This window comes from Lycium ferocissimum, unplaced genomic scaffold (assembly GCF_029784015.1).
Source record: "Lycium ferocissimum isolate CSIRO_LF1 unplaced genomic scaffold, AGI_CSIRO_Lferr_CH_V1 ctg7105, whole genome shotgun sequence".
In the NCBI taxonomy this organism is placed as follows: Eukaryota; Viridiplantae; Streptophyta; class Magnoliopsida; order Solanales; family Solanaceae; genus Lycium; species Lycium ferocissimum.
In genome coordinates this window covers 2,108-15,347 of record NW_026726638.1, presented here as the reverse complement: position 1 = coordinate 15,347, position 13,240 = coordinate 2,108, and the positions used below count along the sequence as shown (strand labels likewise).

Below are 13,240 nucleotides of genomic sequence, written 5' to 3'. Positions count from 1 at the left end.
ATACACTACCACAGGTCCACAGAAATGCTACGTTACCTTTTATATAGAGGACAAGTGTTATGAACCAAGCAAGGCCTGGTTCCCCTTGATCCTCTCCCAAGATACCTTTTAAAAAGGACTCATCTGTGTGCTTGTGTGGTCCTCAGTATGCTTCATAAATTCCCATGGTTATACAAAATCATATCATTTAACCATTCTCAATTGAGTGCTTAAGTACATGGCCAGGATCATACTATGCACAATACTGTATCACTCATGGAAAAGACATCAAGACAGCCAGAGCACTCACATATAAGACCCCTTATGCCCAGTTAAACAGACCCCAATTAATGAGAACAAGACTCAGGAAACAGTGTCACCATGGCATAGGAAAGAGATAATATAGCCAGATATGCATCAGGGGCTATCAAACCTTCACTCTCTTTTCTCAGTAGAAAGCTCAAACATGGTACAGATTAGGATGATAACCTAACTCATTCAGGCCTTTTCACCTTATTAGACTCAGATGCAGACATATTAAGATAAACTAGCACATGCTTTGAAACAAGTTAAGCCTCATTTAGTCACATCCAAACAACCTAGTCACATTGTAAGACTTTTAAAAGCAAGCTTAGACTTTACTAGATCTGGTTTTATCCTAATCAAACTTCCTTATTTATGTCAGCAATAGTTCATACAAATCAACATGATAAATAAAATAGGCAGATTCAGGCTAAGAACAATATATAAGTCTCGGGTTAGGGTATTTAAAGACGAGAACAACAAGCCTTATAAACCAAATTCCTCATGAACATCTCAGTTTATCTACATTGTGTCATCAAGATTCTATGATCAAAGTACTGGAGCTATCATAATTCTAAACAAAGTCATCACAACAATCACCAGAGGTCCTTTAGATCATTAAGCATCACTGATCACATTAAGAGTGCACATAATCAAATAACATTTCACATAGACTCCTAGTTTAGGGACAGTTATGTCAAACAACTTACATAGTCTAAAACCAAGAGACTCAAACAAACCATTACGAGTCAATCATTTGAACAAACTAAGTCATATTTCCACATAAGTATGATAGCGAGGATAACCAATTTGATTTCTAGTTCACATTAAGGCAAGAATTATATCTAAATAAGCTAATGCCTACTTAATGCCTATCCTAAGAAACTCCCTAACAGAACATGACACATACATGACTAAATAAGAACTGCAAACTACAAACTCAAAGAGCAAAAACAAGATCAAAAGGTTACCTTTTCTTTGCGCAGCCGCGAACAAGAATGGATTTGGAGCCTTTGTGCTTCCAATTCTCGCACTCCACCACACAAGAGAAAAATTAAATAAATATTTGGACTAGAAGACTCCACATAACAGTCAAGCCTTTAAATTTTTTAACCAAAGCTCAGAATTTCGAGTTTTGTTCACTCAAAGTTCAGGCTATGGATGTTCAAACTTTTTCTCCTTTATTTTTTTTTTCCAGTGAGGGTTGGGGTTCTATAAAATAGAACCCCAAAACTTTTTCTCCTTTTCCCATGTATATCATATGTGTATATTCATGTATACTAGGTGTATATACGTGTATAGGGGTAGGACGGTTAATTTAACAAAATAGACAAACACTTTAAACAACCAATTATTGACCATAGTATTTAATTATAAACAAATTAGGACGTAACTAATTTTAAAAGCGACTAATAAGTTCAATTTTGCAAGCATAGCCTTAATTGATTTTTAAATCCAATTTGACCATTTCAATTATGACCTTATTTGGCTAATTGCAATAATGTTCCTAATTGGTCTTAAGCAAATCAATTATCTCAATCATGGGCTTATTTATCCGAATTAGCCAATTAAAGCTAGATTTGCTCTAATGACCTCAATTGATTTGCCAATGAGTTTGGTCATTTCAATTAAGGTCACTTAAGGGCTAATTTTTCACAAATGACCCCAATTGTCTCAAACCATGAATTGGCTAATTCAATTGTAGCCACAATGTAAACAATTAAATGATTAATTTTTTTATTGTTGAAATAATGGCCCTCTAATTGATTAATTAGCCTAATTAAGCACTTAAAGCAATTTATTAATTTCAATCAATTATGCAAACAAACAGAATTAGAGATTGAGGGGTAAAAAGGGTCAAATTCTTTTAATCACTCACATTCCCTGGATCCAAAGGGGATAAATCATTTGTTAATTTGACTTTTTAACAATTTAGCAATTAAGTAAATAATTATTAGAAATTGTTTTGCTTTTGATCAATTCTAGTAAAATATTCCATAAATGTCATAAAATACCAATTAATAACTAAATAATTTACAATGTCATAAAATCACTTTAACAATTTAAAGGAGTAAAATCTTGACTTGAACAATTTTATAAAAAATCATTTAAACTCTTTAAGATACATGACTGATTTTATTTATTATCCAAAGACCTTGAGTAATTAAAATAAATTATGGAAGGTTAAAAATTAGGTGTCAAGAATTGCCCCTTCGGTGTTCGGGGATGGCGGGACCATCCCTGAACAACGAAATTTGACTAACCCTAATTTTTGACTGACCCGACTCATTCTACCTCTCAACTTTATGCAATTTTCACATATGTGGCCGGACCCTGACTTCTAGGATTCCTACATATCTCGAGCTATACGAGAATTCAGTCCACTTGTAGTTCGATTTAACTCAAAGACTTTGAAGTGATTCAGAAGGAAAGTCCTAAAATTCCCGGTGTAGTGACTAGGGTTCTCTGGATAGCTATTGGAATGTGACCGACTCTCTGGTCTTGAGCCCACCTATATATCTCCGGTCTCTGGGAATCAGGTCATATGTAGTTCGACCCGCTGGAGAAGAGTATGTCCCTTATGCGAGAATACCTTCAGATTTTTCGGTATGTGTCCGACCGGTCGCGATTTTTAATTAGAAAAAATTAAAATAGACAAAAATTGTGGCTGAGTCCGAGATCGGATGGCTCCCAAATCATGGCCGAAAAGCTTGACTCTCATGGGCACCCTATCTTGATCGGATAAGAAAAAGTCTTCACGTTTGCTTCCGCAATTTGTCTTGATCTGATTCAGCAAGTCGGCTCCTTTCTGGAGACTGTGTGCCTGTCCCCTGGATTTGACAATATTGCAGATATTCTTCATCGAATTTTAATGAATGGCCCTCTCGGCTCTTTGTATGAATGGCCCTCTCGGCAGTTGCATGAATGGCCCTCTCGGCAATTTGTATGAATGGCCTTTTTGGCAGTTTGATATAAATGGCCCTTTTGGCTGTTTGAATGAATGACCCTTTTGGCTGTTTATATGAATGACCCTTTTGGATGTTTGAATGAATGGCCCTTTTGGCAGTTTGATATGAATGACCCTTTTGGCTATTTGAATGAATGGACCTTTTGGCAGTTTGATATGAATGGCCCTTTTGGTTATTTGAATGAATGACCCTTTTAGTTGTTTGTATAAATAGCCCTTTTGGCAGCTCGAATGGATGGCCCTTTTGGGTGTTTGAATGAATGGCCCTTTGGCAGTTTGATATGAATGGCCCTTTTCATTGTTTAAATGAATGGCCCTTTTGGTAGTTTGTATGAATGGACCTTTTGGCAGTTTGTATGAATGTCCCTTTTGACTATTTGAATGAATGACCCTTTTGGCAGTTTGAATGAATGGCCCTTTTGGCAGTTTGAATGAATGACCCTTTTAGCTGTTTGTATGAATGAATGGCCCTTTTTGGCATGTAGATGACAGATATGGCCCTTGCGGCTGGATAATCTTTCTTTCATCCATTGTGTTGGTTGTGACCCTTGTGGTCGCATATGCCCCTTTGTCTTTGTCATGAACCTTTTGGTCGAATATGTCTTTATGCTCAATCATTAGGACCCTTTGGCCTGATATGTCTTTCTCATTTGCTTTTTGTGTGACCTTTGTGGTCAGATATGTTTTTGTCATTCATTCTTTGTATGACCCTTTTGGTCGAATGTATCTTATGCTCTTTGTACTGACCCTTTTGGTTAGATGTATCTTTGTCGGTCATTCATTGTGTGACCCTTGTGGTAGGAGATGCTCTTTTGCTTTTCATTTCGTTCTGACCTTTTTGGCCCTTTGATGTCTGGTTGATTTTGCCCTTTGCTTTTGTTGCTGGTAAGCCAGTTCATGACGTATCTGTCACCTTGTTTAAAGAGCCTGCATCCACAGAAAAATTATTAGTTTCCTAAGAGGCCGATTAGCGTCGTTGTCCTCCCATCTGGTATGTTCTCTTGATGCTTCTCTGAATCCTCTTGGACTCGGTATTTTGAGAGATGGCTTTAGAGAGAACTTATATTAATTTTGAAAATATAAAAGTAAATTTATAAAATGCGTGTTGTTTCCTTTGAAAATCTTTGTTTTCATTTTTGATGTCATGACATGTGTTTTTAGAACGAGGTCTTCCGATCTTTCAGGGGATTTTGTTACTGAGTCCCTAAATCGGTGGTATTTTTGAGATCGTTCTCAAAAATTCTGCCCCAATTTCAGGCCTTGATTTGAGTGACTCTTGTGTAGTCTTGTTGTGCGGGAATGTTTAAGGTTGCCTCAAAATTGTTATATCCCGCATTTTCGAGCAATCGATACTCCCGAGACAATCGCGGAGGACGACAAGTAAGGCCATATTTTTATTTTGTTAAGCACGTGGATGGCCCATGAAGAATTTAGAAGAATTATTAAGAAAGGTCAAGGGCACAAAGGAAATTCACAATACGCCTCGTAGAAATATAAAGGAAGGCGAAGGGTAATTTGGAAGTTGAAAATCGTTTAATGAACTACAACTCGTCTTGAAAATATGTGGGCTTGGAATTTTTTTTAATGGAGTAAGGCCCAACCGGATACGGGTCAAGCCCATGTGGGATTTAATTTTATACTATATAAAAGTTGACCAAGTCATCTTATTCCATTAGTTTCTCTAGAAATTTCAAGAAAGGAATAACAAGAGAAAGAAGGAGAGAAGTTTACCAGCCATTCGGCCATGGTAAAGAGCAAAGGAACTTTGGAGATTTTTTCATTAAGAAATTATTCTCTTCCATTCAAACACCATATTGAAGGGTCCTAAACAAAGCAGAGGTTAAGCTACAAGAAAACACATATCCACGCAAGTCGAATTCTAGCTGTTGAAGGAATGAAGGAACAAGGTAAGAATTCATCCTTCCTTATATGTCATGGGATGGTTGTGATGTTGTAGAATATGAAAATGAATGAAATTCATTAAGAACAAGACTATAGAGGTGTGGCCGTGTATGCTTAAGCGTGTGTAGAAATTATGTTTTAACTATTTTATCTAGTGTTTGGTTGTTATTGTCAGGATATTGAATGATTTTGGAGAGATTTGTAGCCTTGCATGCATGATGTTAGCCGGGGTTTGTGTGTGTGGCCGTATGTATTAAGATGGGGAGGTTATGAATCAAATTATTTAGTATGTTAATCAGGTCATGCTGAGTCAGGATGATAATGGAAAGTAAATGGTTCAAATTGGCATAAGGAAATTCGTTGTTGTTGTTGGCGAAAATATGTGATTTCATTATAGATTATGTAATTGAGGAAAATGGTTGTAAGTTGTAAATGGTGATTGTTGTAAGTGAGATTGAGGGATAAAAATATGTTGTGAATAATTATGTTGGAAACTAAGTGTTGGATGAATTATGGCCTTGGTAGAAAGTTTGTATATTTTGTATATCTTGTGTGTATATATGTAAATGATATGAAATGCTTCAACTATGATCGTAATGATTTTGATTAGTAATGAATATGTGAGTATGATGGTGTTGGTTTGAAAATTTGAAGTTGAAGCGAAGCCAGATTATGTTAAGACTAGTTGTATGTTTTATTGTGTTGTCGATGTTGTTGTTGGGGTTGTCGTTGATTGTTCTCGAGCTTTCGAGCTAATTCGGGTGTCGTATTTATAGGGGAGGTGCCGAATTTTGCAGACAAGTATAAACCAAGATTGGTTAAAGTCTCATGAATAAGAATCAAACGTGACCATTCGCGATTCTGCGCGTAGACGGATCGAGATAAATGCAGCATAAGTCGTCCGAAGGTATGCGCGGTACCCCTTTCTTCTTTTGGCATGTCCTAGGTGTGCTAGGCTTGAATTTGAGCCTCGGGGTTATTCGCTTCATCAAACCGACTCAAATGGGCACTATTCATTCAAGGCGATTGAACTAAAATCCTTATATCTTGTTGGAAAATGCTCAAACGTCCGTAACTTGCAGAATGTAATCGAATTGCCTTGAAACTTCCAAAACCACTCCGAAGGAGTGTGACATTTTATTAAACTTTCTAAAACCACTCGAAGGGAGTGTGATATATTATTTTCTAAAGCTTTCTTAAACCACCCGTCATGATATATTATTTTTCTAAGGCTTTTCTAAAACCACTCCGAAGGGGGTCACAAAACCACTCCGATGGGGTGTGAGATTTATTATTTAAACTTTTCAAAACCACTCCGAAGGGGGTGCGATATCTCATTATTATTATCATTATGCAGGGAAAACTGATTAGTAGTATGTCACGGGCATGCCCGACGGGGCTGTGGATAGCCGTATGTCACGAGTGGCATGCCCGAAGGCCAGGGATGCGGCCGCATGTCCGATGGGGCCGGATAGACGTATGTGGACCGGCATGCCCGAAGGGGCTACCATCATTATTATCTTGGGCGCGGCAATGCCCGAAGGGGCTATCATCATTATTATGCCGGGAGCGGCAACGCCCGGGCGGGCTATCATCATACTATGCCGGAGCAATGTTCCGAAGGGGCTATCATTATTATTATGCCGGAAGCGACACCCGAAGGGGATTACTATTATTATTATTACTATTATTATTATTATTATTATTATTATTATTATTATTATTATTATTATTATCATCATCATTATTATTACGCGAAGCGGCCGTCCGGGTGGACTATTTCATTGGTATGTCGGAGGCGACACACGGGTTAGGTTGCATCCTTTGCTTAAGGAATGTGTGTTCATTTGTATTATTTACTTAAGGATTGTTCTAGGACCCCATGTATACATTTATACTTTCTCCCGCCGAGGGCTGAGGTACGAGTTGATCGTGATTTCTTTTCTTCTAAATCGAAAGCAAGTGGTTGTTATTTGTAACGCTTTACATACTCGACATATCCCGCATCGACCTCCTTCGGGGGTCACATGCCACGCAGTACCGGATGAAGAGAAGACTTTGCTAGGAGTTGTTTCCGCGGATTGGGCGAGCTCCACCTCAGTTTCGGGAGCGTTTTGAGTCAAAGTGATCGGGTCATGGTTTTAGCATATGTTAGAGACTTTGGTGTACAAGTTGTCTTGTGGATAGTGCGTCGGGAGGTGCGAATGGTTTGTAAATGTTAAAAGAGTATGCGCTTTTCGCAGATAATGATTATTGTTTGAAAAGTTTAAATGTTTCTTAAAAATTTTCGAAATGACAAGTTTTAGTAACGCGAACGTTGGTTCGGTTCGCTCGACTGCGAGGAGGGTCGGGTGCCCATCACACCCGCAAGGTCGGGGGTGTGACAAAGTGTGTATCGGACGAGTGTCCGTCCTGGGGTTGTCCGCAAAGTCGTGTCTCGCAGAGTCTTGTTTATGGTGTGTTGCGCCACCACATCTATAAACAGAGGCTGCGGGCATCTGGTGTGATTGGTTGATCTTTATATCTAAGATCGTGCGATAGGGAGCCCGGCATAGGGTATGAAGTCCTTGTACTAACTTTTTATTTTCGGTTAAGGACGACGTCGATAAAAGAAAGCGACCTATGACATCAACCGTTAACCAAAAGTGGGATGGTAAAACAACGGTGCGGACGAGAGGTACGTTGATGAGGGTAAAGAGTATCAAGTATTATCAAAATGTAAATCGGAAGAATGAAGAAGGTGAACATTAAGAATCGAAAAGGGCAAAACGGTAATTGCAAGAGAAAGGACGTGTTACGAACGTGTGTTCTAAATTTGTAAAACTGGACTGCCTCTAGATTATGTAATAAAGCCATATGAGAAAGCGTGCGACATTATATCAAGATAAGGCATCAATTCCGTCAAAGTTTCAAGCTTAAAGCGGCCGGGCGTGGGAGCAATTCCTGATGGGTGACCCCTCGGGAAGTTTTCCTTCAAAATTTTATAAATTCAGACACGTAAGGAGCGTGCAAGAAATGGGAGTAGTCTCAAGAGATGAAAGAAAGATGACAAAGAGAATGGCATTGATGGCCTGACGGTATGGCGACAAGAATAGCTATAAAAAAGGAGCTCCCAAGGTGCTTATGAGACCTCAGATGTTAGTCAAACATTCGAGATCTAATGTTCTAAAGGGAAGGATGTTATATCCCGCATTTTTGAGCAATTGGATAATTGAGACAATCATGTGAGGACGCAAAGTAAGGCTATATTTTTTATTTTGTTAAGCATGTGGATGGCCCATGAAGAATTTAGAAGCGGAATTATTAAGAAAGGTCAAGGGCATAAAGGAAATTAGCAATACGCCTCGTAGAAATATAAAGGAAGGCGGTAAATTTGGGAAGTTGGAAAAAATCGTTTAATGAACTACAACTCGTTGAAAAAAAATATGTGGGCTTGGAATTTTTTTTAAATGGAGAAAACCCAACTGCCATGGACATGGGTCAAGCCCATGTGGGATTTAATTTATACTATATAAAAGTTGACCAAGTCATCTTATTCCATTAGTTTCTCTAGAAATTTCAAGAAAGGAATAACAAGAGAGAAAGGAGAATAATTAGGCCATTCCTATTCGGGCAAGAGCAAAGGAACTTTGAGATTTTTCATTAAGGGAAATTATTCTCTTCCATTCAAACACCATATTGAAGGGTCCTAAACAAAGTAGAGTGGTTGTTGAAGCAAGAAAACACATATCCATGCAAGTTGTGAATTCTAGCTAAGCGAAGGAATGAAGGAACAAGGTAAGAATTCATCCTTCCTTATATGTTGTGGATGGTTGTGGATGTTGTAGAATATGAAAATGAATGAAATTCATTAAGAACAAGACTATAGAGGTGTGGCCGTGTATGCTTAAGTGTGTGTAGAAATTATGTTTTAACTATTTTATCTAGTGTTTGGTTGTTATTGTTGTGGATATTGAATGATTTTGGAGAGATTGTAGCCTTGCATGCATGATGTTAGCCGTGGGTTTGTGTGTGTGGGCCGTATGTATTAAGATGGGGGGGTTATGAATCAAATTATTTAGTATGTTAATTGTGTTGTTGGAGTCTTGTGATGATAATGGAAAGTAAATGGTTCAAATTGGCATAAGGAAATTTATAAGTTAAGTTGTGGTTATGAAATATGATTTCATTATAGATTATGTAATTGAGGAAAATGAAGTTGTAAGTTGTAAATGGTGATTGTTGTAAGTGAGATTGAGGGATAAAAATATGTTGTGAATAATTATGTTGGAAACTAGAAGTGTTGGATGAATTATGGCCTTGGTAGAAAGTTTGTATATTTTGTATATCTTGTGTATATGGCGTAAATGATATGAAATGCTTCCGAATCCAAGATCGTAATGATTTTTATTAGTAATGAATATGAGTATGATGGTGTTGGTTTGAAAATTTGAAGTTGGAAGGGAAGCCATTGCATTATGTTAAGAAGAAGACTAGTTGTATGTTTTATTGTGTTGTTGATGTTGTTGTTGGGTTGTTGTTGATTGTTACGGAACAGTTTAATTCTAAAAAGGGTGTCGTATTTATGGGGAGGTGCTGCCGAATTTTTGGTAGACAAGTATTAAACCAAGATTGAAAAGTTAAAGTGCTCATGAATAGTAACCGGTAAATGTGACCATTTGCAGATTCTAGGCGAGACGGATTGGAGATAAAGCGAGCATAAGCGTCCGTAAGGTAAGGTATGTCCCCTTTTTCTTCTTTTGGCATGTCCTAGTGTGTGCTAGGCTTGAATTTGATCCTCGGGGTTATTCCTTTCATCGAAATCCCGATTTCCGAAATGGGGCACTATTCGTTCAAGTACGATTGAACTAAAATCCTTATATCTTGTTGGAAAATGCTCAAACGTCCGTAACCCTGCGTGTGAATGTAATCGAATTGCCTGGAAACTTCCAAAACCACTCCGGGCGGAGTGTGACATTTTATTAAACTTTTTCTAAAACCACTCCCGAAGGGAGTGTGATATATTATTTTCTAAAGCTTTCTAAAACCACTCCGAAGGGGGTGTGATATATTATTTTCTAAGAGCTTTTCTAAAACTAATTCCGAGGGGCGCGTACAAAACCAATTCCGACGGGGGTGTGAGATTTATTATTTAAACTTTTTCAAAAACCACTCCGAAGGGGGGTGCGCGATATCTCATTATTATTATCATTATGCCCGAAGAGGATTAGTAGTATGTCACGGAAGGGTATGCCCGATGGGCCGGATAGCCGTATGTCACGAGTGGCATGCCCGAAGGCTAGGATGCCGGGGCCGGCCATAAACTGGCGGGGGCCGGATAGACGTGTGTCGACCGGCATGCCCGAAGGGGCTACCATCATTATTATGCCGGAAGCGGCAATGCCGAAGCGGGCTATCATCATTATTATGCCGAAAATGCGGTCCCCTAAGGGGCTATCATCATTACTATGCCGGAAGCGCACGCCCGGGCGGGCTATCATTATTATTATGCGAAGCGCAATACCCCGGCGGGATTACTATTATTATTATTACTATTATTATTATTATTATTATTATTATTATTATTATTATTATTATTATTATTATTATTATCATCATCATTATTATTGCGCGAAGCCGCCGTCCGGCTATTTCATTTCATTGGTATGTCGGAGGCGACACACGGGGGTTAGGTTGCATCCCTTTGTGAGGAATGTGTGTTCATTTGTATTATTTACTTAAGGATTGTTCTAGGACCCCATGTATACATTTATACTTTCCTCTGAATGGTATCGCAGGTAATGAGCTTGATTGTGATTTCTTTTCTTCTAAATTGAGCAAAGGTTGTTATTTGTAATACTTTACATACTCAGCACATATCCCGTGCGGCCCTCCTTCTTCGGGGGGCTGCGTTTTCGCCACGCAGACACCCTAGATGAAGAAAGACTTTGCTAGGAGTTGTTCCGCGGATTGGCGAGCTCCACCTCGGGCTGAGTGTTGTCGAGTCAAAGTGATCGGGTCATGGTTTTAGCATATAGTTAGAGACTTTGCGACGTTGTCTTGTGGATAGTGCGTCGTGGAGGTGCTAATGGTTTGTAAATGTTAAAAGAGCGTTTCGCCGATAATGATTATTGTTTGAAAAGTTTCATGTTTTCTTAAAAATTTTCGAAATGACGTGTTTTGGTAACGCGAACGTTTAAGGGTTCGCTCGACTCTGAGGAGGGTCGGGTGCCCATCACACCCCAGTAAGGTCGGGGTGTGACAAAAATTCTGCCCCAGTGTATGGTCTGGGCTTGTCATCTTCTTTGCTGATTGCTTTTGACAAGAATTTTTGAGGTCTCCTAAAAAATTCGGCTTCAGTGTAGGGTTGATGTTGGTTGACTCTTGTGTCGATCCTTATAGTCTAATCCTATTGATTCCTCCTGACTTTGTGTCTCTAAGGCTTCCTAAAGATTTCTTGAGTTTTTCTTTTATGACGACCGAGCTCGGAAGCGCCTACGTATCCTGTCGCAGTAGGAATTCAGGTCGAACGTAGTTCAAAATAAAGTAATTGAGTTTTTATTTTTACTAATAATATGACCGGGTCCAATATGGACTGCCTACATATCCCACTGTGGGGAAGTCAGGTCATGGCGTAGTTCATTATATGGATGATTGTTTTTCCCTATTCTATTACAAAAGTACAATTACACACAAAAGGTACGATTACTGGGAAACAATAGTGTGATTACAAGCGAATAGGGTCCTAAGTGTAGTATCTCCTGAGCGCGTCTGTATTGATAGCTTTGGGCCATTCTTGTCCATCCATCTGGGCTAGGACCACGGCTCCTACTGAGAGTATTTTTCTGACCATGTATGGTCCTTTCCAGTTCGGTGCAAATTTTCCTTTGTAATCTTCTTGGTCAGGGAACACTCGCTTGAGTACGAGTTGCCTAATTTGGAAGAGTCGTGCTCTGACTCGTTTGTTGAAAGCTCGAGACATTCTCTGTCTGTATAGCTGTCCGTGGCACATTTCTACCATTCTCTTTTCATCGATCATGGCCAGCTGCTCGTAGCGATTTCTGACCCATTCTGCATCGTTCAGTTTCGCTTCTTGATGATCCTCAGTGAAGGAATCTCCACTTCTGTGCCATATACAAGGAGATACGGGTTGTTCGAGATATCCCAAGTCCTCGTTTGTACCCTAATAAAGCATAATGTTTCGCCGTGCAATTCTTGTAGTTATCGATCATCTTTCGCAAGGCTCTTTTGATGTTCTTATTGGCAACATCCATGGCTCCATTCATCTGTGGCCGGTAGGCAGTAGAGTTCCTCTGAGTTATCTTGAATTGTTCACAGACGTTTTTCATCAGATGGCTGTTCAGATTTGCTCCATTATCTGTTATGATGGACTCGGGCATACCGAAGCAGCATATGAGATTGTTCTTGACGAAGTCAGTTAAGACTTTCTTGGTCACTGATTTGTGAGAAGTTGCTTCCACCCATTTGGTGAAGTGGTCGATAGCGACTAAAATGAATTGATGTCCATTGGATGCTGATGGCTCGTTGGGTCCGATGATGTCCATCCCTATGCCACAAATGGCCAAGGGGAGCTCAATACATGTAGTTCTGTCGGAGGAACCTTGATTAAGTCTCCGTGGATCTGACATTGAGGGCATTTTTGCACAAATTTACAGGAGTCATGCTCCATGGTAATCTAGTACTGTCCCGTCCTCAACATCTTCTTGGCTAGGATAAATACATTCATGTGAGGTCCGCATGCCTCCGCGTGTACCTCTTTAAGCAATTTTGTGGCCTCTTCGGCGTCTACGCATCTGAGTAACCCGAGTGTAATGACCCATTTAGTCGTTATAGTGTTTTGATCCATTTAACCTTGTTGACCCTTTCCCCGAGTCCTGTTAGTACGACCTATGACTTAGTGAAGCCATTGGTTTGGGTCCCAAAGCGTTTGGGGATGTTTGAGTCTCGAGTGAAGGCTTAATTTCATAGTGTTGGAGTTGACTTGGTCAACACCGAGTTAAAATAATCTCTTTTGGGAATTCTGAGGTCATGGTTGCATCCGTAGCGTGGTTTACAATCAAAACGCATATATGGTTTGTGTTCGGGAGG

At 39.3% G+C, this 13,240-nt stretch overlaps 1 protein-coding gene across 1 annotated transcript; it reads right to left on the bottom strand.

Annotated features, from left to right (window-relative positions):
* Positions 1-11,876: 11,876 nt before the first annotated feature.
* LOC132045578 (uncharacterized) lies at positions 11,877-12,789 on the bottom strand. Its single transcript, XM_059436164.1, has 2 exons — positions 12,314-12,789; positions 11,877-12,255 (listed from the first exon to the last, which is right to left on the bottom strand). The coding sequence occupies exons 1-2, from the start codon at positions 12,787-12,789 to the stop codon at positions 11,877-11,879; spliced, it is 855 nt and encodes a 284-aa protein (XP_059292147.1).
* Positions 12,790-13,240: the final 451 nt, after the last annotated feature.